Genomic DNA, 25175 nt, shown 5'->3' on the forward strand with positions numbered 1-25175 from the left:
ATTAAGACGACATTAAAGTTAGCCCAATTTTTTTTTATATTGTAAAAGATAATGTTACGCCAAGTAAATTTGATACCCAACATGTGACGCTTCGACGTTGCGCCCGCTCGTGGAATGGCGACAAAATTTTACCCTTGAAAATCTCCATAGGCGACGTTTAAAAAAATTCTACAGGTTGCATTCTACAGTTTCAGAGGCAGTTTAGGGCTAGAATTACTGCTCTCGCTCTAACGATCGCGGCGATGCCTCACGTGTGGTTTGAACACTATTTTCATATGCGGGCGCTGCTCACGTATGCGTTCGCTTCTGCACGCGAGCTCGGAGGGACGGGTCACATTTTTCTTATTTATTTTACCTTTTTTGATTTTTGCACTGTTCTTTAAAAAAAAAAAAAAAGGGGTCACTATATTCCTATTACAAGGAATGTAAACATCCCTTGTAATAGGAAAAAAAAGCAAGACAGGACCTCTTAAATTTTATATCTGGGGTCATATTTTATATATAAAAAAGTCCCTTTAACCACTTCAGCCCCAGCCCATTTGGCTGGTAAAGACCAGAGCACTTTTTGCAATTCAGTACTGCGTCGCTTTAACTGACAGTTGTGGAGTTGTGTGACGTGGCTCCCAAACAAAATTGATGCCCTTTTTTTCCCACAAATAGAGCTTTCTTTTGGTCATATTTGATAACCTCTGTGATTTTTATTTTTTGCGCTATAAACAAGAAAATAGCAACAATTTTGGAAAAACACATTATTTTCTACTTTTTGCTATAATAAATATACCCAATAAATGTTCCCCCTCAGTTTAGGCCGATATGTATTCGTCTACATATTTTTGGTATATTTGGGAGCTCTCTTAGGCTCTCAGCGACTCGTGCTGGGTGCCGGTCCAGGGATCTGGGCAGATCACAACTCTATGGTCGTGATGACATAGTGCCTGGACAGACTGTGACGTCCACAGTAAGGAAGGGCTCCGGCGTGTTCGCACACTCCATGTGCAGCGCCCGCCAGGAAGTCGGCACAGCACTGAGGTAATCACAGGCAGTGAGACATTGCCCGATATCTGTAGCTGCACATTGGGACAATGTCTCACTGCCTGTGATTAGCGTGGCGCCATGCCAACTTCCTGGCGGGCTCTGCACGTGGAGAGTGCGAACATGTTGGAGCTCATCCTTAGTCTACAGAGAGCGGACTTCAGTCCACTCTATGCTGAAGAATGGGTCACAGGCGTGCAAATTGAACTTCACTTCAGTGATCCAAAGGAGAAGTACAGCCAAACGAGCCCAGTCTGTACTTCTCCTTTTAATTAATTCAAAACTGCATTAAATTGCATTTTTTTTTTTTTATATCTGCCCAGATTTCGGCTTAAATTTTTTATATTTTCATAAGTTTTGCAAATCTTAAAGTGTTATTGAATCCAAAACCAAAAATGTAATATAATGCAGATTACCAGTCATTAGATGTGGTGGCTGCATCAGTTTTCTTTAGGCTTTTTTCTACCCTGTTTTCACCTGGTGATCTCGCCAGTAACACACCTTCTGCAGTAGAGTGCCCATTCTGGATGAAGGAGCACAGGGGGCACCTTTTGGACAGCAGCATTGTCAGTCTTGGGGTAGCGGCATGTTAGATGTACTAGCAGGTTTAGATACACTAACACATTTTAATCCAAACTCCAGCTAATACTTTATAATCGGCTACAGCAATAGTTTTTTTCCTTTTTGGGATAAAGGTTTTACATAAATAAAAGCTGATCATTGTACAATGGATACAATCGCATATCAAAACCTGACATGCAGGCAGGAGCGGGTGTATGTATCAGAACAACACTGTGTCTGTATTCGGATCTGATCACCCATTCTCCCAATGGAGGTGTTTTCTATACCAGTGTTTCTCAACTCTAGTTTTCAAGGTGTCCCAACAGGTCATGTTTTCAGGATTTCCCTCAGATGAAACGACTGTGGTAATTTATTAAGGCAGTGAAACTGATCAAATCACCTGTGCAAAATAATGGAGAGCCTGGAAACATGACCTGTTGGGGCGCCTTGAGGACTGGAGTTGAGAAACACTGATCTATACAGATATCCAGGATGTTGTAAGACCTTCATGACATTATCACTAGATAATATGTGAATGAAAGCTGCAGATTTAATTTTAAAAATATTGATAGTGATTTTTGAAACTTTTTTTAACCCCTCAGCACCGCAATGCAGCAGTGGACTTTAACACAAGCTGTAATGTACACTCACCGGCCACTTTATTAGGTAAATCTGTTCAATTGCTTGGTAGCACACATTGCTAATCAGCCAATCACATGGCAGCAACGCAATGCATTTAGGTATCTGGATGTGGTGAAGACGACTTGCTGAAGTTCAAAATTAGCATCAGACTGGGGAAGAAAGGGGATTTAAGTGACTTTGAATGTGGTATGGTTGTTGGTGCCAGACAGGCTGGTCTGAGTATTTCAAAAACTGCTCATCTACTGGGATTTTCACGCACAACCATCTCTGGGGTTTACAGAGAATGGTCCGAAAAAGAGAAAATTTCCAGTGAGTGGCAGTTGTGTGGAGGAAAATGCCTTTAAACACCACAACCTACCTGAGTATTGATGCTGACCATGTCCATCCCCATCCCTTTATTACTACAGTGTACCCATCTTCCGATGGCTAATTACAGCAGGATAATGCACCATGTCACAAAGCTCAAATCATCTCACCACTGGTTTCTTGAACATGACAATGAGGTCACTGTACTCGAATGGCCTCCACAGTCACCAGATCTCATTCCAATAGAGCACCTTTGGGATGTGGTGGAATGGGAGATTCACATCTTGGATGTGCAGCCGACAAATCTGCAGCAACTGCGTGATGCTATCATGTCAATATGGACCAAATTCTCTGAGGAATGTTTCCAACACTTTGAGTCTATGCCACAAAACATTAAGGCAGTTATGAAGGCAAAATGAGGTCCAACCCGGTACTAGCAAGGTGTACCTAATAATAAAGTGGCCGGTGAGTGTAAATATGTACAGCCAGAATTGTCTTTCTGTGCTGGTGGGAGTGTGTTTCCAAACACTGTAGCTGCTCTGTCATGGACTGCTCCTGGTCACGGTTTATGATTGGAAATGAATCGGGACCAGCTCCCAATCACGTGATCACTGTGACAGCCAACCAAAGTGATCTTATGGCTGGGAAGCCTATGAAACACCTCAGCTTGCTCCTGTTCACTGGAAGGGGCTGACATGTTAAAATTTATATTAGATTTTAACAACTTCCCTACCCCATGACGTCCGCAGATGGGATCTCCCATACTGGGCGGGCGTCGTATGTCGTCCTCAGCTTGCTGGCAATATAGGGGGCATGCATGTCACTGAAGAGCTTATGCACGTGCCCGGCAGCCGCAATGTCTGCCCGGCACTCGCAATCGCTCATTACAGAGCAGGACCATGGATCTGTGAAAATCCTTGGAAATCTGTAAATCTGTAAATGCGCAGATCCACATCCTGTCAGGGGAGAGGAGACAAATCGTGTCTTCCTAGTATATAGGAACACCGATTGGTCTCCTCCCCTAGTCAGTACCCTCCCCCTACAGTTAGAATCACTCCCTAGGTAACACATTTAACCCCTTGATTTCCCCCTAGTGTTAACTCCTTAACTGCCAGTCACATTTATACAGTAATCGGTGCATAGCACTGATCGCTGTGTAAATGTGAATGGTCCCAAAATAGTGTCAAAAGTGTCCGATATGTCCGCCGCAATGTCAGTCACAATAAAGATTGCAGATCACTGCCATTACTAGTAAAAAAAATAATAATAAAAAAATAAAAATGCCATAAATCTATCCCCTATTTTGTAGGCGCTATAACATTTGCGCAAACCGATCAACATTCACTTGTGATTTTATTTTTATTTTTTTAAATGAAAATATGTAGAAAAATGCATATCGGCCTAAACTGAGGAAAACATTTGTTTAAAAAAAACTTTTCGCTCTTCATTTGTTTATAGCGCAAAAATTAAATACTGCAGAGGTGATCAAATACCAACAAAAGAAAGCTCTATTTGTGGGGGAAAAAAATGCTAAAAATGTATTTGGGTACAGCGTTGCATGACCGCGCAATTGTCATTCAAAATGTTACAGCGCTGAAAATTGGCCTGGGCAGGAAGGGGGTGAAAATGCCCTGTATTGAATTGGTTAAAAAATGAGACCCAACATTCGGCCATTTTGAGCCTGTTAAAAGAATTTTCGGACAGAACGGTGTGAAAACCAATAAGATTCTCACCATTTGTGCCTGCTCTGACAAGGGGAAGGACCTTTTTTTTTTTCCAAGCACTTTGTCAGGAGGTCCTCTGTGACCTGCTGATGTTTCCTGTATAAAATGGAGCAGTAAGAGGTGAATGATACCAATCCGCTGTGCTGAATTTACCTCAGAAATCGGCACGAGAGATCTAAAAACAGCGTCTCCCGCTCTTCTTTATTTGCTGCAAATGAAATCCCTCCCTCATAAATAAAGAAGACACTTTTAGTATCGGGCTGCCTGTAATGCTTTCCGTGAAAAATGGCTCGCCCACCACACCGGTGTTTGCTTTTAGAACTGAATAAAATGTCTCCGCAGTGTATTCCTAATCATATTTCTTTGTTACATCGCAATTGTCAGTATTTTCTTCTGATCTATTTCTCTGGCTGAAGGTAAAATATGAACCCGAAGGACATGATAGAGAAGCATTATGTATGTTTTCACAGCTCTTCTTTTCAATTTAAACCGAGATTGCTCCATATTGAGATGTGCTTCAGAAGTTATGGCTCCTCGTGTCAGCCACTCGGCTTATTTCATTGTCTGTGCACCAGGGGGGCCCTGTTCCTTCCCAGGCTATGACTGAGCCTAGCCCGCTGTTTAGCAGCTCTTACTCTAGTGTCAGAGAGAACATTGGTCAGGTCATTTTTTTTTTTTGTCGCAGGATTTAACCGCTTCAGTACCCAATTCATTACCAGGTCAGTTTACAGAGCTGATATTTTGACTGACAATTCCTCATCATGATATGCAGAGAAAGGCACTTGTAAGTGCAGTAGGTCAGAAATTTTATTAAAAGGCAACGGTTAAAAAATTAAACTGGCTCATCCAATGTATGGAGTCCTCCTGTGATAGTCTTCCCTGTCACTGCTGGCCGGCAGCTGCAGGAGCTGCTACCTTGTGTGATCCCGAATACATATAGCACCTGGAGGACCCTTCTGGCAGAAGCGCTCCTACTTACCATTCTTCAATTGCTCATCATGCAACACTGTACCAAATGAGATTTAGATCACATTTTAGAGACAAACTGAACTTTCTTTTGTTGGTATTTATTAACCACTATGTTTTTTATCTGTATATTTAATCAGTTCCCATCCAGCCTATAGCAAATTGATGGCCGGATAGGGTTTCATCGTTCTGTGTAGATGTCATATGAGGTCCCTCAGAGCGGCAGCACATGCACACCCCCGAGGGGCATGCAGTGTGGCGGTCTATGGTGCGGTGTGTTACTCGGACACACCGCATCACGGTAAAGAGCCTACGAGATAGGCTTTTTACCATGTGATCAACTGTGTCCAATTACAGTGTAAATAGAAAGTGGCAGTTATCTTCATTCCTTTCCTCACACTGACAGCGTGAGGAGAGGAGAGCCAATAAGCGGCTTTTCTCAGTGGAAACTCCACTGATAATCAGTGCAATGATTATCAGTGCAGCCCCACCAGTGATGCAACTCAGTGCCTATCGGTGCCCATTGGTGCCGCCTGTCAGTGCTGCATATTGGTGCCTTCTCATCAGTGCAGCCTATCGGTGCCTGTCAGTGTAGCGCACATCGGTGAAGGAAAACATTTCTTATTTACAACATTTTATAACAGAAACTAAGAAGAAACAATTAAATTTTTGGTCTTTTTTGCTAAACAAAAAAAAAAAACCCTGTGGTGATTACCACCAAAAGAAAGCTCTGTCTCAAAAAAATTAAAACCATTTTGTTTGGGTATAGTGTTGCATGACCACGCATTTGCCATTCAAGGCTAAAATTAGCCTAGGCAGGAAGGTGGAGAAAGTGCCCGGTATTGAAGTGGTTAAGGAAAATAGACCAACATTTTGGAATTTACTTCCTAGTATAAATATAAAATAAAATAATGCTAGGGCAGTACAAAAACCCCTAAAATAGCCCCTTTTTGGATGATTTCATTTTCGACCACAGTTTTTGGGAAAAAAAGAAACATGCTAGTAATGAGATGGTTAAACTAAACCTGTCCCAAACTTAGGCGTTTGAAACTGAGCATCCCATGAAAAAAGCAGATGTATAGGCAGCTTAAAGTGGAACTAAAGGCAAAAAAAAAAAAAAGACTAACAGGCAGGCACTTTATTGCAGAAGAGACAGTACAGTGTGACTTCTGCAAAAAAATGACGTTCCTGCCTGCGCTCAATCCTCTGCAGAATGTACACTGAGCTAGCACATGCTGGGATGAATGACCCCTGCACATGCATGGGAGTGATATCATCCCACGCTGGCTAATCGGAACAACATCAGGAAGAAGATGCTGGCGCAGGACCTTGCAGGCGTCAACATGTAGCAAAGGTGAGTATTTACCTTTTGTTCCACTTTAACCTGTTCCCACCAGCTGTATGCAATTATGGGGCTGCTGGGTAGGTGGGCTTTAAGGGTCCTTTCACACGGGGCGAATCAGGGATGATCCGCCCCGTGGATATCCACTTGCTCAGTGGGGATCGCTCCGTCTATCCCCGCTGAGCAGGAAGATGACAGCTCCATCTCTGCACACTGCGCAGGGACGGACCTGTCAGAGCGCCGCTCTCCCCTATGGGAGATCGGATGACGACGGACCGCAGTGTCCATCGTCGCCCAATGCGATCCGATGACGGATGGAAAAGTAGGCTTTTCCTACGTCACGCTTTTTCGGATCGGATGTCAGCGGACATGCCCCCTGCTGACATCCGACGCTCCATAGACCCCCTATGGAGCATCCGTTCAGGTCTGCCTGAAAAACTGACAGGTGGACCTGAACGGATCGGCCATGTGAACGAGGCCTTACTCTGAGTGCACATAGGGGACGGGTTTTCTGTGCTAAGAGCGTGGTCATTGTGCACTCCCAGTAGAGCAACTAAAGTGTTACAGAAAGCTCCCAATGCATACTTACGATTATGTAATCACTATGACAGCCAGGTACAGCAGTCACATGATTGTAATGTCCCCTGCGCCTCCCAGCATTTTGATTAGCTTTAAGAGCTGGGGTGGTGACCAGAAAGGGTTAAGTTAGAACTAGAGTCAACTAAACATTGAGCATGGCCAGTTAGTTTGGCCATTGCATCATAGTGGACGTATGCTTTAGGCACATGTAAACCCAATCAATAAAATCTCATAATCTTTAACGTCATTGCTTTTTTTTTTTCCTTTTTTTTTTTTTTCATAGAAATGTAACATGATCCTGGCTGTGTTATCTCAGCAGTTGTTAAAGCTGAACTCTGGGATAAGCTGAATATATAAATACAAGAGGCATGTGTATTCTTATTTCAGTCTGTGTGCCTTCTGTATTTCTTTCAGTTCTGTGCAGTAATCCAGTGTAAAACGGGCAGTTGGGTTCGGAGGGAGTGATTTGTTACCATCTAGGGCGGGATCTGTCAGCAGGAGGCAGAGAAGCAGCAGTACACTGTTCTTCCCAGTGAAGAGCTGTGCAGGGGGCATGTCAGCACAAGTCTGACCACTGGAGTACAGACAGACGCTCAAATAGAATGCAAAGTAAAAAAAACTCACCACATTGTGACAGATGTGCTTCCATGCTCTGGCGTTTGAGATAGGAAAGCAGGGGGACTGGCAGGAACACCAAAGATTTCACATCAAGCAATAAAAAAAAGAACAGGATACTTTCTCAAACAAGTACAGGGTACAACAGACACATATCAGGAAAATATGAAATGTTGGGGTATTATACATGTTTTAACGTCTTTCTTAACTTGGCTCCAGCAGTATTCAAAGGCAGAAGTACATTGCATGATTTTTCTGCTGTATTTTTTTATTGCATTATGAAACAAACTATAGATGTAAGTTGCAGTAGTATCATTTTGATTAAAGCAAATTATAATGTAGTTTTATTTTTCTTCATAATCCTTTTTTATTTATTTTTTTAAGCTTAATTTTCCATATTTGTTGCTGCTATTCTAAACTGAGATTTTCCAAGTAGCCACTAGAGGGAGCTCTGTATTCTTTTAGTTACTCTGTGGCTGGTTGCACAACAACTGCTCTAACTCATGAAAAGCAAGTATTTTAAACTAGGGTAGAGTGCTGCATCACATTAACCAACCCTGCCATTGAAAATTCCCCAGTCCTCAAAAATGAACTAAAAGCCGAAAAAGAAAATCATGTAGACATGTGAGAAACAGCAGTAATGCACAACCACTGTGCCAGGTTCATGCTTTTCTGTTTTTAATGGGGTGTTTTAGCACATCCTTCGATGATGTACTATGTGTTTCATGTTGACACGTGGATTTAATCCATTTTCATGCATTATGTGTTTTCATGTTGGTCAATATTTTCAAAAACATGCTGCATTGCACAAATGTAAACAAGGTCTATCTATAATATAGACTTTGATGACACATGCGTTTTAGCACATTTCAATGCACAAATTAACATGCGAGTGTGTGGACTAGATTTATGCAGCCGTGAGCAATATTTTTGTTTTTGTTCAGCCAAAAAAAAAAAAAAAACAGACTAGATTCCCCCATCCACACTTAATGCAGATGGAGAGAATACTCCCTGCTGAGCTATTGCATTCTGATAGTGGGGAGACTTCCCCGCTGTCAGAATACACTGATCAGTGTTGCCAGCTATTGCCTACGGCGCTGATCAAGTGAAGAAAATAAGACAGGCTGGTTATACAGAAGTTAATTTTCTGTACAACCAACCTGCCCATACATGGATCGAAACTTGGTTGGTCCCTGCTGATCTGGACACATTTTGATAAAAGTACGGCTGGCTTTTGACATCACACAACACTGGCAGGGACCTGTTTTTCCTGTGCTGCAGTTAAGTAACACTTATGGGTCTTGTTCCTTTCTCAGCCTTTTATTGGACAGTGAAGGAGAAGCAGAAGACTGATGAGCTAATCCGTCACTCTGCTCTCTCCTACTATTAGCATGTTCATTGTAAGCACATGAGCACTGCAGTACAACTGGTTGGCTCTTTGTACCGCTCATCACTTCACCAGTCACCGTATCCAGAAAAATGTTCAAGGTTAGGTCCTCATAGGAAGAGATAAGGCTCCCATAGTGTAGTAGTAAAAAGTACTTTATTTTGAAAAATGAAAGCTAAAAACAAAAACTTCCTATCAAATGGGAAAAATCTTAAAAAACTACTACAGCGTATGGTCAATGCAGTATACATTCTGCATTGGCCATATGCTGTAGTCGTTTTTTAAGATTTTTAAGACAAACAAAATTGTCACATTTTTTTTTTTTTTAAATAAAAACCGCAGAGGTGATCAAATACCACCAAAACAAAGCTCTATTTGTGGGGAAAAAAGGACGTCCATTTTGTTTAGGTGCAACAACGCAGTGCCGAATTGCAGAAAATGGCCCAGTCATTCAGCAGCCAAATCTTCCGGGGCTGAAGTGGTTAAATGACAATTTTTTTTTTATTATTATTATGTCATTTTAGTGTAAATATGAGATATGAGGTCTTTTTTTGAGCCCAGATCTCATATTTAACCACTTTCAGACCGGACTTTTTTGCTGGCTGAAGACCAGACCACTTTTTACGATTCGGCACTGCGTCGCTTTAACTGACAATTGCGCGGTCGTGTGACGTGACTCCCAAACAAAATTGACGTCCTTTTTTCCACAAATAGAGCTTTCTTTTGGTGGTATTTGATCACCCCTGCGGTTTTTATTTTTTGCGCTATAAACAAAAATAGAGCGACAATTTTGAAAAAAATGCATTCTTTTTTACTTTTTGCTATAATAAATATCCCCCAAAAATATATATATAAAAAAAAAATGTTTGCCCTCTGTTTAGGCCGATACGTATTCTTCTACATATTTTTGGTAAAAAAAACCTCAATAATCGATTATTGATTGGTTTGCGCAAAAGTTATAGCGTTTACAAAATAGGGGATAGTTTTATGGCATTTTTATTAATAATTTTTTTTTTTACTAGTAATGTCGGCGATCAGCGATTTTTATTGTGACTGCGACATTATGGCGGATACATCGGACATTTTTGACACATTTTTGGGACCATTATCATTAATTCAGCAATCGGTGCTATACAAATGCAGTAATTCCTGTGTAAATGATACTGGCAGTAAAGGAGTTAACCAGGGGTGGCAGTGTAGGGCTTAAGTGTTCCTAGGGGCGTATTACTAACTGTGGGGGGCTGGGCTTTGTGTTAGTGAACACTGATCTCTGCTCCAATCACATGGAGCAGAGATCAGCGTCACTTGTTGCTAGGTAGAACGGGGAGACAATCGCAGGTATCCCTGCGGCGATCGAGTCCGCGGGACCCGCGACCAGACTCACGGGGGTCCAGACTGGCACGATGGCAGGGTGGCATATAAAAACCTGTACGCCAATTTGCCTGCCCATGCCATTCTGCCGACGTACATCGGCGTGCGCCGGTCGGGAAGTGGTTAAGAGGTCCTGTCATGCTTTTATTTGATGTTTACATTCCTTGTAATAGGAATAAAAGTGATACTTTTTTTTTCTTTTTTTTAAACAACAGTGTAAAAATAAAAGGTAAAATAAATATCTCGCCGAGCTCACGCGCAGAAGCAAACGCATACGCAAGTAGCGTCCGCATATGAAAATGGTGTTCAAACCACACATGTGAGGTATAGCCACGATCGGTAGAGTGAGAGCAATAATTCTAGCCCTAGACCTCCTCTGTAACTCAAAACATGCAACCTGTAATTTTTTTTATGTCGCCTATGGAGATTTTTAAGGGTAAAAGTTTGTCGCAATTTTGAAGCGTGACGTGTTTGGTATAAATTTACTTGGCGTAACATTATCTTTCACAATATAAAAAAAATTTAGCTTACTTTACTGTTGTCTTCTTTTTTTAATTCAAAAAAGTGTATTTTTTCCCAAAACAGTGAGCTTGTAAGACCGCTGCGCAAATACGGTGTGACAGAAAGTATTGCAACAACCACCATTTTATTCTCTAGGGTGTTAGGGAAAAAAATGTGTAATGTTTGTTCTAAGTAATGTTCTAGCAAAAAAAAATGTTTTTACTTTGTAAACAACAAATCACAAAAAAAGAGGCTTTGGTCCTTAAGTGGTTAATCTGCGTAACATTTTGATTATGTACAGCCAAGTTGGTTGTTGTGCGTGTAAAGCACAGATTGCACACTCTGCACTGTAAACAGTTTTCAGACACAGCACTGCGGAGATGAGGTCTTGTCTGCCCGAGGCATAGAGTGATAGAGTGCTTTGCCTTCGATCATAATCAGTTGCCATGGGAGTCCAGCGATGTTATTGTGCTTTGGATTTTGCAGTATAGTAACTGCCGTGACCAACTGTGTAATTGTACCTGTTTTTTAATTAATAAATGATTTGGTAAAATTGAAGAGCCTTTAGTTTATGAAATTAACTTTACCTTTTTACATTCCATATTCCTGTAACTTTTTTTTTTCATTTTCTTGGCCGTATCAAATTACCTTTTCCTTTTTGCCTTGTTTTATTTTTATTTTTTTACTTCCTTATTCTTGCCCCGATTTGCTTATAATTATTTCACATATTGTGTGTATTTTGCATGGCAATAAAGGAACTGGCAGAATTAAAGTGGTATATAACCATCTCCGGAAGGTTTTATCCCCTTCATAAATAGGCACAGCGTTACTTTACCTGGTAATTGCACCGTCATGCAACATTGTACCCAAACAAAATTTTATATAATTTTTTTTCACACAAATAGAGATTTATTTTGATGGTATTTAATCACAACTAGTTTTTTATTGTGATCTCAATGAAAAAAGAATGAACGTTTTGAAATAAAAACCTTTTTTTATTTTCTGTTCTAAACCATATCCAATAAAAAAAAATCAAATCTCAAAAATCTAATTTGAAATTTTGGCCAAAATGTATTCTTCCTTTGGAAAAAAAAATCCCAGTAAGTGTATATTGGTTTGTGTGAAAGTTTTTTTTTTTTTTTTATACTACTAATGGCGGTGATCGGCGACTTATTATGGGTCTGCACTAGTGCATCTGGCAATCTGACACCAACTGATGCTGGGTGGGAACTGACTAACTGCCACTGACATCATCTGTGACACTAGTACAGTGATATTATACACTGTCACTGTACTAATGAAACTGGCTGGGGAGGGGTTAACACAGGGCTCAACACAGGGCTCGACAAAACCCGGGCGCCAGGTCGCATTTGCGACTAGATTTAGCGACCTGGCGCCTGGGGCAGCACAGCTGGGGGTATCCTGTCTCCGTGGACCCCCCCGGCGTGATCGTGTCGGGCCACGGCGCCGGCGGCCGGTAATTGAGCCCCCCGGCTTTGAGGCCTTCTGCGATCCTATGGTTCCTTCTGGAATCTGGCGCCCTCTTGTGGTGGCCCTTGGAATGACAACCAGCAATGCTAATGAGGCTGGCAGGCAGGGGAAGCTCATCTCCTTGCCTTTTATTTAGAACTCCTAAACATGATATATATTTTTTATTCTAACACCCTAGAGAATAAAATGGTGGTCGTTGCAATACTGTCTGTCACACCGTATTTGCACAGCGGACTTACAAGCGCACTTTTTTGGGGAAAAATTATTTATTTAATAAAAAAATAAGACAACAGTAAAGTTAGCCCAATTTTTTTTTTTATATTGTGAAAGTTAATGTTACGCCGAGTAAATCGATACCCAACATGTCACGCTTCAAAATTGCGCCCGCTCATGGAATGGCGACAAACTTTTACCCTTTAAAATCTCCATAGGCAACGTTTAAAAAATTCTACAGGTTGAACGTTTTAAGTTACAGAGGAGGTCATGGGCTAGAATTATTGCTCTCCCTCTTCCGATCGCAGCGATACCTCACATGTGTGGTTTGAACACTGCTTTCATATGCATTCGCTTCTGCACGCAAGCTTGGCGGGTCAGGGCGCGTTTAAAATTATTTTATTTTTTTCTTATTTTAACTTTTATTTTTTTCACTGTTCTTTAAAAAAAAAAAAAAAATGTGTCACTTTTATTCCTATTACAAAAAATGTAAAAATCCCTTGTAATAGAAAAAAAAGCATGACAGGTCCTCTTGTATATGAGATCTGGGGGTCAGAGAGACCTCACATCTCATATTTACACTAAAATGCAATTTAAAAAAAAATCGTCATTTGAAAAAAATAAAATAAATAAAATGTCCCTCTAAGAGCTATGGGCAATGACTTGGAGACAGGTGGGGGGCTGGGGGCTATCTTCCCCTCACTCGTCTCCATGTCAGGCCAGGGACAGGTCCAGATCACCGTCACGGACCTGGCTCCTAACTTTTTTAGCTGGCTCCTAGATTCCAAGCAAATTTGTCAACCCCTGGGTTAACATCTAGGGTGATCAAAAGGTTACATTTGTGCTAATTTTACTAACAGATCTTTGTTACTTATCTCTGCTTTGCAAGCTTTTATGTATGTAAAAGCTTTATCCTAAAAGGAAAAAAAATGTTTACTGTAAATAATGCCTATAGAGTGTTAGCTGGAGTTCAGCTTCTCTAGCGACTAGTCACTAATGTCCATCTAAAGCTGGCCATAAATGGAGCAATTTTCTTTCCTGCAACCATAGGTTGCAGAAAAAGACTGTCAAAGTGATGATCATTCGGTTTACTTTGTAGCTTATGCCAATGTGACCCCAAGCAAATTACAGAGCAAAATCAATGGCAAAGTGGAGTGCAGTGCGAGGGGCGGACATCCTATCTATGTGTTCTGGGTTCAGTTGTGGCACTCCAGACATTTTAGTATAAAGGTTTTTGTATTTTAGCAAGTATATAAAATAAACCGTTGTCAATATGCAATTTTATTTTAAAGCATAAGGAATTGTCTGGTAAACATATAGGGAAAAGAAATTGGTATACTTAAATGTAGCCCCCTAGCAGCAAATATTGCTGTAAGTGCGCTTGTCACATAAATACAGCTGTATGTTAAAATAAACATGGACCCAGATCTCACTTACTGTGTTCTTCAGCCACACTTCACTTTTTTCAGTTTTTATTTGTTTCAGCCTTTTAAAACTCTGACAGGTTTAACCACTTAGCAACCAGCCCATAGCCGAATAACGGCTACAGGGCCGTTGTTTAACTCTGGGGGGGCATACAGTGACGTCCTCACAGAATCTCGCAGTCGCGCATTCCCCTGATCGCGGGCGTTTACCACATGATCGATCCGTCAAATGACGGAGCGATCACATGTAAAAAAAACGGTGTGATTTCCGGTTCCTCCCTCCCCTCTCCATCCAGTGTGAGGGTAGAGATCGGAGGCAGCAGCGCTGTGGACTGCATGTGTAGTGCCCACAGCACTGCTCAGTGACCGATCCATCCATTCTCAGCCATCCATACCCATCCATACTCTGCATACCCATCCTCTGCATACCCATCCTCAGAATACCCATCAATACTCCGCATACTCAGCCATCCATGCTCCGCATACTCATCCATCCCTCCTCATCCATACTCAGCATACTCATCCATCCATGCTTAGCCATCCATCCACCCTTAGCAATACTCATCCACCCATCCTCAGCCACCCCATCCACCCCTATCCATAATTAGCCGTACCCAGCCATACTTAGCTGTACCCAGCCATCCCATCTATACCCAGCCATAACCGGCCATACTCATTCATGCTCATCCATGCCACATCAGTTCTCATCCATGCCACTACAGTGCCTCACAAAAGTGTAATAGGTAGTCAAATTGGATTTGAAACGTATGTCCCTAGAACACCTGACGGTGCTCCCTGCATTTTGGGCCTCTCTATGTGGCCACGCTGTGGAAAAGTCTCACGCATGGTATCACCGTGCTCGGGAGGAGTAGGAGAATCTATTTTGGGGTGTAATTTTTGCTATGTACATGCTATGTGTTAGAAACATTGTGTAAATGGACGTTGTGTAAAAAAAAAAAAAAAAAAAAAAATGCGTTTTCGTTTTCTTTACACATTTTCCAAAAACCTGTAGAAAAAAATGACATGTTCAAAAGACTCAATATGCCTCATACATTATGCATTGAGTTGTTTTCTTTCCAAAATGGGGTCATTTTTTTTGGCGTTTCCATTGTCCTGGTTCTCCAGGGCCTTCAAGCCTGTAAGAGGTAGTAAAGAAATTATATGTGCCTGATTTCACACGGGGGGAGGCTGGGGTCTGGGGGTTCCCTTGTTAAAGAGGGCTTCCAGATTCCGATAAGCCCCCCCCCCCACAACCACCGGGCAAGGGTTGTGGGGATGAGGCCCTTGTCCCCATCAACAAAACACCCTCCCCATGTTGAGGGCGTGTGGCCCGGTACAGTTCAGAAAAGGGCGCTCTCTCTCCCCCCTCTTTTCCTGCGGTCTGCCAGGTTGCGTGCTCGGAATAGGGTCTGCTATGGTTTTTTTATTTTGGCGCAAGGTTCCCCTTAAAATCCATACCAGACCTGAAGGGCCTGGTATGGAATTTGGGGGACCCCCCATGCAATTTTTTGTTTTTTACATTTTGGTTCGGTTTCTCCTTAATATTCATACCAGACCCAAAGAGCCTGGTAATGGACTGGGGGAATCCCCGTTTTTTTTCAATGACTTTTATCTGTATCGCTGGGACCGACAATTCATTATAGCCTTGAGTACTTTTTAAATTACTTTTTTTCCTTTTAGAAATTAGAATATTTCACTTTTATTGTTTCACTTTAAGCATTATTAAAATCACTGCTCCCGAAAAAACTGCAGTTTTTTAAAACTACTTTTTTTGCATTGATACATGTCCCCTGGGGCAGGATCCGGGTCCCCAAACACTTTTTATGACACTAACTTGCATATAAGCCTGTAAAATGAACACTTTTGATTTTTCATGTTAATGTCCCATAAAATTTTGCGGTGTTCCAGCGGATTTCGAATTTCGAATTTTGCCCCGAACACTGCATATTGTTCGGTGTTCTGCAGGGCACACAAACAAACCAAAGTTCGACCCGAACTTATGCTAATATTCAAACACCCCAGGTCAAAAATAAAAATAAAATGATTACAGGAAATCTATCATAGATTGGAATTTTAGCAAATTGTAAAACAGATTTCTATAAGTATTCTTAATGTATTTTATATAGCAACTGGTATCATTTTCTGTAGTATTCCCAAGCTTTTTAGATGTTGCTCTACTCCATTCAGCTCCGTTGTAGCTTATGAGGGCTTTGGGCTCAACATGTGACAATGCTGACTGGCCTTGTGCATTCACATGCCTGAATTCCATCCTCCTACATATCTGAGGTATGGGATGTTCCATTTAGCCCCTGAGGCTAAACAGAATAGAAGGGGAACAAAGGAAAGGTGAATATTTGCTGCTGGGGATGGAAGGATGAAAGCTCTTGTTGCTTTGCTCTTAAACAGCTTTGCTTTACTCCTGTAGATAATGGTAATACATTGGTACATTTTTGTTTGTGGCAGATTTCTTACTGTTTTTTGTTTTGTTTGTTTTTTCCTTGTTTTTCAGTGTATAATAAAAAAAAAATGTAATTCTGATTGTTGGTTTAAGCTTTTGTTCTGTAGTAAATCTTTGCAGTTGGAATAAAATCCTTTCGTCACTTGTAATGTAACAAGTTTTCTGTTACATATCTTTGTTAGGCCAGCACAGAAGACGGCTTTGTGTACTGTTTAGACGCACGGTCGGACAAGCCACTATTCACATTAAAGGCACATGATGGGGAAGTGTCTGGTAAGTATTTTCTTGTACACATTTGCTGAGGCTTTCTTTTTTTGTTGTTTTTGTTAAAGGCACAATTGTAGTTTGCTGGTCTTACAGCTGCAGATAATTTCTATGTAACATTTTTGGTTTAAAGTTGAACTAAACCCAATGAATTCCTCAAAAAATGTTATACAGAGGCTGCTAAAGATGTTTACTCCACTCCCAATTCCAAACTCACACTACAAAAAAAAAAAAAAAAAAAAATCCAAGACTCAGCCTTCTAGGAACTTTTCTTGCTTAGGACCGTGCTTTTCAGCCTGAGCAATTATATGGAGGTGGATCTTGTTTGCATACGAGATGAGCTGTGATACATGTGTAGCGATGTAGTTGCCAACAGTAACAAACATCCATCATATCACCCCGCTGCCAGACTCCATACATCACTTGCAGAGATGATGAAAAGTAATTTGCTGTGTTTTGTTTTTGTTTATTGGGGGGTACAACTTGGTGGGGTATATAGGATGCCCATAGAATAGTTCACATTGCCATCATATTTGTAGATTCTTTTGGATTAACACATAATTTGAGCCTGAAGGAAAGATGTAGATGTTTCAAAGCTACAATCTCTTTTCCTGCATCACCATGTAGACTATTGCTCCTCCTCTGCTTAACTCCCGCAAACTATTGCTTCCAGACCTTCCTCACCCATGGCCGTGTAAGGATTACACAGGTCAAGAGTGATGTTCCCAGAAATCCGTTTCTCCTCCCGCACAAACTTAGTAATAATTAGTGTAATGTTGCATCTTCTTTAAACATAAGGACCCACTCTGAATAGTTCCTATTGCAGGCTCTTGTCGCTCGCTGCTACTAGGCCGGAGACCTGCAGCACCTCTCCCCTGAGGCCTAGTAGTTTAAAAGCACATGTTGAGTGGTGGACCTACTGTTCCCAGCCAGCCCAGCTTGCAAATCCTGTCCCCGTAGGCCACATCGATTTGACACATATCCCCACAGTCTCTCCTTTGATCCAGGACTCTTCATCATTGACCATGTAATGATGAGGACTTTGCTAATGATCGTGTAAAAGCAAAGTTCCCTCACAGACTTCCTGGTACAGCCAGCTCTCCACTGTGGTCACTGACCTTTCTCTGCCATGAATCCTTGATGGAGAACTTGACCGGACCATACGTTTCAACAGCTTCACCTGCCCCTCTACTCCAGGAGTTTCTTATCGATCACCATGTAATAAGGATATCGCCAATGACCGTATGAAGGCGAAGTTCCCTCACGGTTCTCCCCGGGCCTCCTACTGCGATCGGCGCATACCCCACCCCCTCTACCGCTGCTGTCTAGTATTCCATTCTCCACTTCACTGAGCCGACAACTCTCCCCAGTGGCATGTTACCTCAGCTTTTATAGGAGGCCCGTCCTCTGCCAATTCCAGTTAGGGATTGGTCAGGGCTCCCACATGAGCTGCCTGCCACTCCAGTTCCAAGCCTTGCCCCTCTTCCAGAACATTCTCCCAGGAAGCAGGGGAGGCTCCTCAGAACCAGAGCACAGGTGGTCACACCCACTGCTCCACTAATCGCACCCTGCCCCCAGATCAAAACAAACAGGCCTAGCTTGCAGCATAGGCCTGTCTAAATTTGCCTGTGTTGACAGTCTTTCTAGTAAAAATCCTATTACTAGCACCTACCTATTGGTAGAGGGTGCTACACATGCTAATGTACATTAGCTGTCTGGTGAGTACATACAGGTGAAGGATTGCTGCACTTCTGGTGACGGAGTGGAGGTGTTTTACACTTTGGAATATCAACTTATATCATTTTGAGAAGATTTATTCATGAGGATTTGGGCCTTTTATATACCGTATATACTCGAGTATAAGCCGAGATTTTCAGCCTCTTTTTTGAGGCTGAAAGTGCCCCCCTCGGCTTATACTCGAGTCATCGCTGTCTGCCCGCTCGATCAGCGTGTCGAGCAGACAGACAGCGGCCATTCTATTCAAAAGCCGCGCCTCCGGCTCCGCCTTCGCCTGTGATAGGCGGAACACTGAATTTCCCAGCAGCCTGTGTTCCGCCTATCACGGACATCGTATCATCCTCGTACTACGGACGAGGATGATACGACGTCTGTGATAGGCGGAACACAGGCTGCTGGGAAATTCAGTGTTCCGCCTATCACAGGCGAAGGCGGCGGCGCAGCTTTTGAATTTTACAATGGCCGCCGACGAAGAGGGCACGGGACGGAGGCAAGGCAAGGCACGGCACGGCACGGGACGGGACGGGGGCAAGGCAAGGCACGACACGGGACGGATGCAAGGCAAGGGCACGGCACGGGACGGAGGCAAGGAGGCAAGGCACGGGACGGAGGCTCGGGACAAAGGTAGGCTGGACACACACACACACACACACACACACACACACACACACACACACACACACACACACACACACACACACACGGATGGATGGAGACACACACAGGGATGGATGGATGGATGGATGGAGACACACACACACAGGGATGGATGGATGGATGGATGGAGACACACACACACACAGGGATGGATGGATGGATGGATGGAGACACACACACACAGGGATGGATGGATGGATGGACACACACACACACAGGGATGGATGGACGGACACACAGGGATGGACGGACACACAGGGATGGACGGACACACAGGGATGGACGGACACACACACAGGGATGGACAGGCATGTCTCACCCTCGGCTTATACACGAGTCAATAAGTTTGCCAGTTTTTTTGGGGGTAAATTGGGGGCCTCGGCTTATATTCGGGTCGGCCTATACTCGAGTATATACGGTAATATTGAATATTTATGGACCACTAGCACTTTAAGATTGTTTCTAGTATGTATGAGTGCATTATGAGTATCTACTAGTACGCCTCCATTGAGCACAAGCACTTTATATTCACTTTTTCACACACTATTAGGGTTTTTGTTTATAGAATATATTGATCTATTTGAATGATTTCTTAATTTGTGCCACTTTATAACCTTTTTTTTGTTTAGGTACTTTTTTTACTAGACTGCTGCACTTTATTTTGGTTTATTGTTATATAAGGTTGGTGTGTCACCTTTTTGTGCAAGCTGCTCTTTTCTCAGAACGCTCACATATACGGTGCCTTGCGAAAGTATTCGGCCCCCCTTGAACTTTTCAACCTTTTGCCACATTTCAGGCTTCAAACATAAAGATATAACATTTTTATTTTTTGTGAAGAATCACCAACAAGTGGGACACAATTGTGAAGTGGAATGAAATCTATTGGATAATTTAAACTTTTTTTAGCAAATAAAAAACTGAAAAGTGAAGCGTGCAAAATTATTCAGCCCCTTTACTTTCAGTGCAGCAAACTTGCTCCAGAAGTTCAGCGAGGATCTCTGAATGATCCAATGTTGTAACAAAATGACTGATGGTGATAAATAGAATCCACCTGTGTATAATCAAGTCTCTGTATAAATGCACCTGCTCTGTGATAGTCTCAGGGTTCTGTTGAAAGCGCAGAGAGCATCACGAAGACCAAGGAACACACCAGGCAGGTCCGTAATACTGTTGTGGAGAAGTTTAAAGCCGGATTTGGATACAAAAAGATTTCCCAAGCTTTAAACATCCCAAGGATCACTGTGCAAGCGATCATTTTGAAATGGAAGGAGTATCAGACCACTGCAAATCTACCAAGACCTGGCCGTCCCTCTAAACTTTCAGCTCAGACAAGGAGAAGACTGATCAGAGATGCAGCCAAGAGGCCCATGATCACTCTGGATGAACTGCAGAGAACTACAGCTGAGGTGGGAGAGTCTGTCCATAGGACAACAATCAGTCGTACACTGCACAAATCTGGCACAAATGGAAGAGTGGCAAGAAGAAAGCCATTTCTCAAAGATATCCATAAAAAGTCTCGTCTAAAGTTTGCCACAAGCCACCTGGAAGACACACCAAACATGTGGAAGAAGGTGCTCTGGTCAGATGAAACCAAAATCGAACTTTTTGCCCACAATGCAAAACGATATGTTTGGCGTAAAAGCAACACAGCTCATCACCCTCAACACACCATCCCCACTGTCAAACATGGTGGTGGCAGCATCATGGTTTGGGCCTGCTTTTCTTCAGCAGGGACAGGGAAGATGGTTAAAATTGAGGGGAAGATGGATGCAGCCAAATACAGGACCATTCTGGATGAAAACCTGTTGGAGTCTGCAAAAGACCTGAAACTGGGATGGAGATTTATCTTCCAACAAGACAATGATCCCAAACATACAGCAAAATCTACAAAGGAATGGTTCACAAATAAACGTATCCAGGTGTTAGAATGGCCAAGTCAAAGTCCAGACCTGAATCCAATCGAGAATCTGTGGAAAGAGCTGAAAACTGGGAATGAATGGGCAAGAATTTCAGTCTCTCGATATGCAAAATAGATAGAGACATACCCCAAGCGACTTGCAGCTGTAATCGCAGCAAAAGGTGGCTCTACAAAGTATTAACGCAAGGGGGCCGAATAATTTTGCACGCCCCACTTTTCATTTTTTTATTAGTTAAAAAAGTTTCAAAAATCCAATAGATTTCGTTCCACTTCACAATTGTGTCCCACTTGTTGGTGATTCTTCACAAAAAATACAAATTTTATATCTTTATGTTTGAAGCCTGAAATGTGGCAAAAGTTTGAAAAGTTCAAGGGGGCCGAATACTTTCGCAAGGCACTGTATATTTTTATTGTTCGTGGGGGCGAGCTTGAAAAGTCTTATCAACAAATGGGCCCCTATATGAAGGCATATTTACATTGGCAGATTATTTGTTCCCCTGATGTCTCCCCTGCACTCCACTACAGCTAATGGAGCACAGATCTAGCTTCATTAGCTGTTTAATAGACCGATTCCGCTCTGGAATGACAGCTTTGAACCAGATAGCATTGTAAAACACATTGCTTCCTGGTTCATTCATCAGAGGGTAGGTCAGCGATGGATGGTTTCTAAAGTACCTTCGCTCTACCCAACAACACACGCCATGCTCGTCCTGGGCTTCCAGGTGGAAGTTTAAAGCCTGGGATACATGGCGGAGGGGAATCGCCCAGTGCCTGGGAAAGTGAATGAGTAGCGTTACAGCCACCTCAAATCACATCCAGGAGAAAGCTGACAGTTGGCTTGTAAAAGCTTCCACAGTTCAAGCACTATGTTGGTGGCAGTGAAATGGTTAAAGCTAAGCTCTGGCAGCAAAAACTTAAATTTAAATTTTTTCCCAGTAGCCACAAAGTTTTTTTTTATCTGCTTGTGCACCAAATGCCTTTGCAAAGCCAGATATTACCTTTTTAAAAGTGTCAGTGACATCACCACTGTGCTGTATATGTGTGTACTGCTGTGTCTACTTGTGCAGAGTGACTGATCTTGTATCCACCCGCTCCTTTAGTTTTCTGCAGGCAGCCTGTAGTGGGTGGAGCTGCTGGGTCCCTCCCACAGCATTGTCTCTCTGCACAGTGATGTCACTGCTACTTTTACAATGTTATATCTGGCTTTGTAGTTGAGTTTGGGACAGAGAAAATTTAGTTTTTTCCTTTGTGATTAAATTAACGATCTTGTGCCTGGAGTTCAGTTTTAAAGAATTGTGCAGAGCACCTCCTAATACGTTTTATGAAACATTAGTATAACCTTGTCAGCATCTGAATGGTGCCCTCACCTCTTCAGCAGAGCCCGTGCCGCGGTCATTCAATGTGACACTGGCCCAAATACACCACAGATCATTTGTGCCTCTGCTTGCATCCACTGCGATATTGATTTTTCTTGCTTGCTTCGGTGTTGCATGGTATAAAGATCTCGCTGAGCTCAGACTTTCACTTACTCTGCTACAATAACTTTGATTCCTGGCAGTAGTTAAAGGTTGCTTTCCAGATTTAGCACTTGCTATTGTAGCACAGCTAATCAGTCTTTGTTTCATCCACTTAGGCCACAGATATACTTCTGTTTTGGCTTTGTTAAGTGTACCTGTCACCTCAATACAGCTGTAAACACGCTGAACACACCACGTGGGCCTGGATCTCATTTACTGTGTGTTCAGCCACACTTCACTGTTTCCTTTTTACTGGTTTTGGCCTTTTGAAACTCCACAAGGAGTTGGCCATCTTTTCAGAAGTTTTAAATGAGCCCTGTGCCTGAAGGTTTAGCCAATCCTTATTGAACTTCTTCATAATCAAATGGGGCCTATTCACGCCTATGCATTTTAACACAAAATAAAGCCGGGTTCCAGAGAGATATGACATTTTGTATTCTTTAATGCATCATATATATATTTTTAATATATAATTTTAACTTTTTTTTAAATGCAAGAAGTGGAAGTACTTTTATTTGACTTAAAGTGGAACTTCATTCTCCCAATCAACATTAAAATTTCAGAGTAGGTGGCGTAGAATTCAAGTGGTAGGCCGTCCGATCATGGGGCCTTAGATGTGGCCAGAAAGGAGATAGTCTCGGAAATATCCTCCTTAGTAATAGGAGCCTCCAAGAGTTTGAGTTGGGCGTTAGTCAATTTAGGGAACTTAATTCTCGCTAAGTATTCTCTGGTATCTTGGGAAGTGTGAGTGACCCGGGGAAGTGTAGAGTGCATGGTAGAATATCACAAATTCCTCCGCCACACGTTGTGGATCAGTGATGTTGTTCCCCTGGGGGTCAATCGACGACACCACCACCGGGGGACGTGAGTCTAAATGGGCGAAATACGCTAGCCGTTTGCCCGATCTTTCCTCATAATCAAATACCTTTTGCTTACAGAAAAAGATTTGTTGCGTGGCTTTCTCGATATGCAATTGGGAAACCCTGTCTTGTCCGAACCTTAAGATTGTTGACAGTGCTGGGCGAGGGGTCTCGATGGAATGCCTCTTCCAGCACCTGTAGGTGCTCTGTAGCCTGTTGGTCAATGTGTTTCGATGATTGCTTAAGTCTGTTGATACGTGTGGAGAGCAAGGAGCAGGCGTGGAACTTAAACATCTCCCATACTATGTCGTACGTAGCGGAGTCCCTGTTGGCTGTAAAATAGTATTGTAATTCCGTAGGGATGTCTTCCTGATCCTGCAGAGCAGTCAGCCAAAATGGGTTTAACCGCCAAGGAGGAGCAGGGGAGGCCTTCAGGAGCTGGATCGTAATCCAATAGGGGACGTGATCCGAGAGTTTTCTCGGTGCAAAGCCAACATCTGCCAGTTTAGGTGTCAGGGTCTTTGAAATTGGAATGAAATGGATTTGTGACATTGTGTTATGACTGGCTGAGAAGCACGAGAAGACTTTAGTGTGCAGGTCTTTGTGGCGCCAAGTGTCAACAAGTGCGAAGTCAGTCAGTATGCGGTGTAGTCTGGTATGGGCCTGCGGCTCAGGGCGGGGGGCAGTAGATAAAGTAAGAAGAAAAGTCTCAGCAACGTTCGATATACTGCTCTCTACAGGCATCTCTCAGGTGTGAGGGAAACGAGGGAACATGAGTCAGTAAGATCACCCGGAGACAGCAGGCATACTGTGAGGTCCAATGTCGAGCAGAAAAGGATTTCCAGGTCTGCCCCACTGTTCCGGCAGAGGACATGTACATGCAGTATACCCACTGAGGGGCGAAGCATCAGAATGGCAGCAGGGAGCGCCGTGGGTACAGGGGAGGGCAGGGAAAAAAGAGAGTACTCAGGGCTTGTAGGCATGGTGGTATGCTCAGTCTTGGCGATCACTCTGATCGATCCAATTGGATGCTAGTTCGGGGTCCTCAAAGATGTGGGTTCGGCCCTCGCACTCCACACGAAGCTTCGCCAGGTACAGCATGGCATATTTGAGGCGTAGCACGCGGAGGTGCCGCTTAACATCTTGGAACCTGGACCGCTGCCTCTGCACCTCATTGGAGAAGTCCGGCAATATGGCCACATGAGTGTTGGTGTGGGAGATATGTCCCTTCTCTCTGGTCAGATGGAGGATCTTGTTGCTGTCCTTGAAGTTAAGGAATTTCGCTATCGGGGTACGTGGTGGGGCTCCTTGGGTTGGGGGACGGGCAGGGATTCTATGAGCTCTCTCCACCGCGAACATTACCGAGAATGCATCTCTACCGAAGGTGGATGTCAGAAGATTTTCAGAGGAAGCTGACCGGGTCGTTGCCCTCAGCAGTCTCAGGAAGGCCGATAAAGCGGAGATTACGCTCTGCTAATGCGCATCTCTGTCCCCGCCAAGCGGTCCCGCAGGGTAGAGAGATCTTGTCGGATGAGGGACACATCAATTTTGACCTCCTTAATTTTGGTGGTGAGTGTGCAGGGCAATGTCATTGAGTACTTTATTGGTGG

General features: G+C 42.9%; 1 protein-coding gene across 1 annotated transcript in view; it reads left to right on the top strand.

The window, feature by feature from the left end:
* Window positions 1-25175, top strand: part of PWP1 (PWP1 homolog, endonuclein) — a 103916-nt gene that overhangs the window by 73889 nt on the left and 4852 nt on the right. The window contains exon 12 of the mRNA XM_077468484.1: window positions 16795-16885. Coding sequence (XP_077324610.1) covers window positions 16795-16885 — 91 coding nt within the window. The remainder of the gene's footprint in view (window positions 1-16794; window positions 16886-25175) is intronic.

Source organism: Lithobates pipiens, unplaced genomic scaffold, assembly GCF_037356315.1.
Source record: "Lithobates pipiens isolate NorthernLeopardFrog02 unplaced genomic scaffold, aLitPip1_a1.2 Scaffold_8, whole genome shotgun sequence".
Taxonomy (NCBI): Eukaryota; Metazoa; Chordata; class Amphibia; order Anura; family Ranidae; genus Lithobates; species Lithobates pipiens.